General features: G+C 56.0%; 1 protein-coding gene across 1 annotated transcript; it reads left to right on the top strand.

Annotated features, from left to right (window-relative positions):
* Positions 1-324: 324 nt before the first annotated feature.
* Positions 325-1241, top strand: HELT (helt bHLH transcription factor; the record flags this gene model as incomplete). Its single annotated transcript, XM_079534247.1, has 3 exons — positions 325-531; positions 624-720; positions 823-1241. The coding sequence occupies 3 exons, from the start codon at positions 325-327 to the stop codon at positions 1239-1241; spliced, it is 723 nt and encodes a 240-aa protein (XP_079390373.1).
* Between the last annotated feature and the right edge of the window lie 4421 nt (positions 1242-5662).

Here is a 5662-nt window from a genome sequence, read left to right as displayed (position 1 = left end):
GCCGCGCCCCGCACGCCGCGCCCGACCCGGCCCGGCCCTGCCCCGCTCGTGGGCGTCACGTGCGGGCCGGGGCGGGGGGGGGGGGCGTGGGGGGAGCGGGCGGGGGGGGGGGGCGTGGGGGGAGCGGGCGGGCGGCCCCCCCGGCCCTTCTTTCCCTCGCCCTCGCCCCTTCCTTCCCGCTCGCCCCTGATCTTTAATGCATACATTCCCCGGCGCGGCGCGGCTCGCCCTAATCCTCTGGGCTCAGGGGCCCGTGGGGGCCCCGTCCCCCCCAGGCGCGGCGGCTTTATAAGCGGCCCCGCGGCGCGGCCCCGCACTGCCGCCATGGCCTCGGGCCTCAAGGAGCGCAGGGTGAGCGCCGGGCCGCCCGCACCGCGCGCCCCGAGGGTACCCGCCGCGGCCCGTGACGCGCCGCCTGTTTTGCAGAGGACGCCCGTGTCCCACAAAGTGATCGAGAAGCGGCGGCGGGACCGCATCAACCGGTGCCTGGCGGAGCTGGGCCGCACCGTGCCGCTGGCGCTGGCCAAGCAGGTGGGTGCGGGCGGCGGGGCTGGGCGGGGGAAGACGGGACGGGACGGACGGAGCGCGGAGCGGGGCCGGGCTGACGGCGCGGCTCGTTGCAGGGCTCGGGCAAGCTGGAGAAGGCGGAGATCCTGGAGATGACGGTGCAGTACCTGCGGGCGCTGCACTCAGCCGACTTCCCCCGCGGCAGGGAGAAGGGTAGGTGTGGGCGCGGGGGGCGCGGCGGGGCGGCCCGGCCCCGTTCCTCGTTCCCTGCTCCCCGCTGAGCGGAGCCGCGCCCCGCCGCGCCCCGTCCCGCAGAGCTGCTCTCCGAGTTCGCCAACTACTTCCACTACGGCTACCACGAGTGCATGAAGAACCTGGTGCACTACCTGACCACGGTGGAGCGGATGGAGACCAAGGATACCAAGTACGCCCGCATCCTCGCCTTCCTGCAGTCCAAGGCGCGCTTCGCCGCCGAGCCGCTCCTCGCCGCGCAGCCGGAGCCCGACGCCGCCTTCCCGCCGCCCCCTGAGCGCCCGCCGGGCCCCCCCGAGCCCTTCCCGTGGCCGTACGGCCCCCTGCCCGCCCCCGCGGCCCTGGGCGGCCCCGGGCAGCAGCGCGCCGCCTTCCTCCCGTCCGCGCAGGGCCTGGAGCGCCGTTACCTCGGCTTGCTGGGCCCGCCGCCCCCCGGCGCCTTCGGGCTGCAGCCCGGCCAACACCCTCCCGCCGTGCTATAGGGCCGCGGCGCCGCGGACTCCGCCTGGATGGCGCCGGAAGAAAGCTACGGGCGCGGCCCCGCGTGTCTCGTGGGGAGCTTTCTCGGCTTCCCCCGGCACGGAGCCACGGGGCGCGGCGCCTCGCCCCGCACTGGGCACGCACCGCCCGCGCCGCGGCCCGGTACGGGGCCCGAGGCGGTGGGGGGGCACGGCGCTCTGTCCGGAGCGGGGCGGGCCGGCGCAGAGCCGAGCACCCGCGTGCCCCCCCCGCTTCCCGGTGCGGGGCTGCGAGCCGGGCGCGCCGCGGGATGACCGCAGTCCGTGAACCGTCCTCCGCGCTTCTGCGCGCAGGCAAACGGGCTGACGGACAGACGGACAGTTCGCCGCCGCAACGTGCCGTGCGCAGCGCGTGCCTCCCGTCCGAAGTGCCGCCGCAAAGGAAGGGAAGGGCCGTGCGGGAACAGCTCCGGCCCGCAGCCCCGGGCGCCCTCGCCGTGCTAACGGGACCCCGCGAGAGTTGTGCTCCGAGCGTTGAGCGGGTGTATGACCCCCTTCTTCCCGGGTGTATGACCCCCTTCTTCCCCTTTGGCATTGTAGCATTAAAGATACAGTGTTTCCCTGGACGTATAAATTATTAATAGATTCATTTCGGGCACTGTTAACCAAATCAGACAGAACTTCCCCGGCTAAGTAGATTTTCTCTCTAGGATTAGCAGAGGGCCACCACGGACACAACTGCCGTCATTTACATACAATTTTGCCAACTAGCACTGGCCCGTGACAGTCTTTGTATCTCGAATGTTGCTATCCGGGATGTTTTTTTTTTGTCCTCTCCGTTTTCATTTGGCCGCGGAGGATAAACCCCTCCGGCTGCACAATGACCCGGCGATAAGCCTCCCGCAGCCCCGCACACGCGCCCCTCGGCCCCACACCACCGCTGGGCTCACCTCTGCCCGCAGCCCCGGGTGCTCTGCACCTCACGCTGACGCAGCTGTCACTCACCTGGGCAGTAGGTGAGGTTTCGCTCATCTCCGCAACGCTGCGTTACTGAAAACATCTCCGACTCACTGATTTATCGGAAGGATTTATTTGAGCTATTGTGGGAATAAACCATCACCAGTTAGGTCACAGAGACACCCAAGCAGCTTGCATCCATCCACTCTACATTCAGAGTTTACATTCTCAACAGGCCCACAACCAGCATGAATGTTCCTGTGCCATGCTTAGTTCATCGTGAAGAGCAGGTTTATGAGCTGAGCGTGCCCACAGCACAGAGCAGAGCGCTTCCTTCTTCCCCTGACTTTGCAGCACACCTCGTGCACAGCCACGGCTTCAATACCACACTGTGTGCTTCCCACCCTCAGACACAGAACCTGTGCAAAAGGGTACAGCCCCTAAATTGAAGCAAGCAGAGTAATTTCAGGATAACTTGTCAGCTGATGGCAAGGTTCCTTTTATTTGACTTTGGTAGCACTATGACCCCTCGTCCCACAGCAGCACAGCTCCGGTCGGTCTGTGACTCCTGGTGTCTCTGCACCATGGGATGCCACCACACTCCTGCTCCCCTAAAGCACAGAGGATGCCTACCTGTGCCACCTTCTGCAGGGAACTGCTTTAGCAGGGAGGTTGGGCCTGACGATCACTTGCGGTCCCTTCCAAACCCTGCCATTCTGTGGCTCTGTGCTTCCACCAGGATCACACTGCTCACACCAGGAGAGCACAGGGTCTGTGGCACCTGGGTGCAAAGCCCTCCCTACCCACAGCAGCTTCTTTCCCTGCTGCCTCTTTTGGAGACAGCTCATTAGTTCTGAAGCAGCTGCACACTTACCAGCAACTCCTCTGCAGAGACGGTCTGTGGGAAGGAGACCTCCCAAGCTGACAGGTGTGTGTCTGCTGAAGAGGAGCTGCAAGAAGTGGAGCTCACAGATGTGCCTGCTGCATCTATCCCCTCTGACATCATCACATTTATTTCTAGCAAAAAGAACTGCATTTTAATACATACACAGGTTAAAGCTCTGATATCTACCCACATGCCACACAGTGGCATATTAAACCAGAACTCATAAAAAAGGTGAGAGACAGCAACATCACATACATCAAATATGAGGAAAGAGGAGTAACTTAGGAGATTCCAACTCAGAATACCAAATCCAGTTGAATGTATTTTTAACATTCATCTTTACACTACAGCGATGGAAACGTGCAGTATATCTCAGCAACAGTAATGTAGTTAACTGGGATGAAATAAATACTCTCTCTAGAAAAATTCTGAAGTTTCAGAGATACGCCATAAAAGTTTAAAGGCAATTTAATTTTTAATAACTAATACATACTTAAAAGTGCAGTCCTCTTCTAGGAAATGAGTAATGTAATAATAATAATGAAAACCTTCCTTACTGAGGGCATCCTGCAAGGGAACAGGGAATGCATGACGGGATCCACAACTTAGCCGTTACATGTTTGGTGAACATTGTGGAGCCTGAGGGCTGCACCCAGAGCCTGTGAGAGGAGTTACACCCACTCACAATGCAGTCCTGCATTTGGAGACTCTCAGTCCACTGGCTCTGAGCTCAGCTGTGAGCCTCAACGCACACCCGCATTGTCAGCCCTTGAAGGGTGCAGGCATTTAGAGGAGGATGCAGCTCAACCCAAGCCCTCCCAGCCAAGCTTATGGCAGGAAGTGCCTTCAGTGGCTCAGCAGCCTGTGGCTCATAATCCCTAACCCTAGGCTTAGGCATTCTTCTAGGAAGCTGAAGTCTCAGGCTTGAAGTCTTTGAGGCTGAAACCTGGGTCTTCTTCTTTGGGAGACCATGTTCATAATCACTCTGTCCCTCTGAAGTCACTTCTGTTGAATTCAAACGAAACAGTGTACCCTGGTTAGCCCTCTGAGAGGCATAAGGTGATTAAGACATCAAATAGCAGACTTCCAATTTTGAATTGTGAGCATGAAGTTGAGCTCCAGACAGTGACAGTGTCGGGGTACTTTCTCCATCCAGGGAAGAGGGAGGGAGGACTGCTGCCCTCACACCAGCATACTTCTCTCCTGGACATGCGTGTGCTTGGGGTACCGCACGAATGAACAGCAGTACCACAGAATCCTAGAATCATCTGAGTTTAAGGAACCTTTGAAGGCCATCCGGTCCAGCTGCCCTGCACTGAACAGGGACACCTACAGCTCCATCAGGAGCTCAGAGCCCCTCAGCCTGACCTTGGCTGTCTCCAGGGATGGGGCATCCACCACCTCCCTGGGCAACCTGCACCAGTGCCTCACCACCCTTAGTGTAAAACACTTCCTCCTTATGTCCAATCTAAATCTCCTGTCTTTTAGTGTGAAACCATTTCCCCTCGTCCTGTCACAGCAGATCCTGCTAAAGAGTCTGTCCCCCTCCTTACAGCCCCTTTGATACTGAAAGGAGGCCCTACATACACATCAAGCCTATATAGGACCTCTGCCACCATTTGGTTGGATTCAGTTTTGTTTTTCTCAGCATTTCCTAGTAGAGCGTGCTGATTCTTTGCTTAAATGTGGGTTTGCTGGAGCCTCATAACTTCCCACGTATGCTGCATTAGTGCCATTCCAGAGGATGAATTCACAGAAATCAGCCTGCAAGGGTCAGTATTTTATGGCTAAGATACAGGATGGATCTTTTTGTTAATTTTTTCCCCCACACTAAAATGTCCACCTGTACAACCTTACTGACTTACAACAGTGACATCATGATAGCTGCAAGTGAATGTTAGCGTGCAGAATTTTGCTGTCAAAGGATATAGGACAGGAACAATTCACCTTTACTTCCAAATCCACTGCTGGGTTTTCAGGACTGAGATCTGTAGAAAGAACAATGGTAAAACCTACAGAACTAACCTCACATGTCTTCACTTTCAAAAAGAGAAAATCTATCAGGAATCAATGAGATTCATCAGGCACAGATTACACATTTTCACAAGCCTTTGGAGAACCTGAAACAACATACATTATATACAACACAAATGTATATTGGAAAGTTCTAAGGAAATCACCAGTCCTGCATGTTCCACTATAGAACTTCTTTTGATAGAAGGATGTAATAATAATTTCCTTACATCACACACTTTATTCATACATTACCTTCTCGTTTCTTTAAAAAAAGAAAGAGATTAAAAATCAAAGCACCTCCACCTTTTATTGGAGTTTTGTTATTCTCTTTGATGCCTGGAGAAGGATGGGGAAGTATTTGGAAAAAGAACAAGACCAGAAGTATATTTTTTGTTGTGGAAAGCCAAATAAAACCTGTTAGATGGCTAAGATGCATGAAAACCAATTAAATGTTGCTTAAGGGTACCAGTGCTTAAGTTGGTTACAAATTATTGTCCGCTGAAAAGTCATTATATTAAAGCAAATGAACAAAAAACAAGCTGTTTACCTACTTGTGTATATTCTGGACCAAATCCTTAGCTCCTGC

This window comes from Tetrao urogallus, assembly GCF_951394365.1.
Source record: "Tetrao urogallus genome assembly, chromosome: 4".
Lineage (NCBI taxonomy): Eukaryota > Metazoa > Chordata > Aves > Galliformes > Phasianidae > Tetrao > Tetrao urogallus.
The sequence above is the reverse complement of the archived record's forward strand: the minus strand, read 5'-3'. Positions and strand labels throughout refer to the sequence as shown.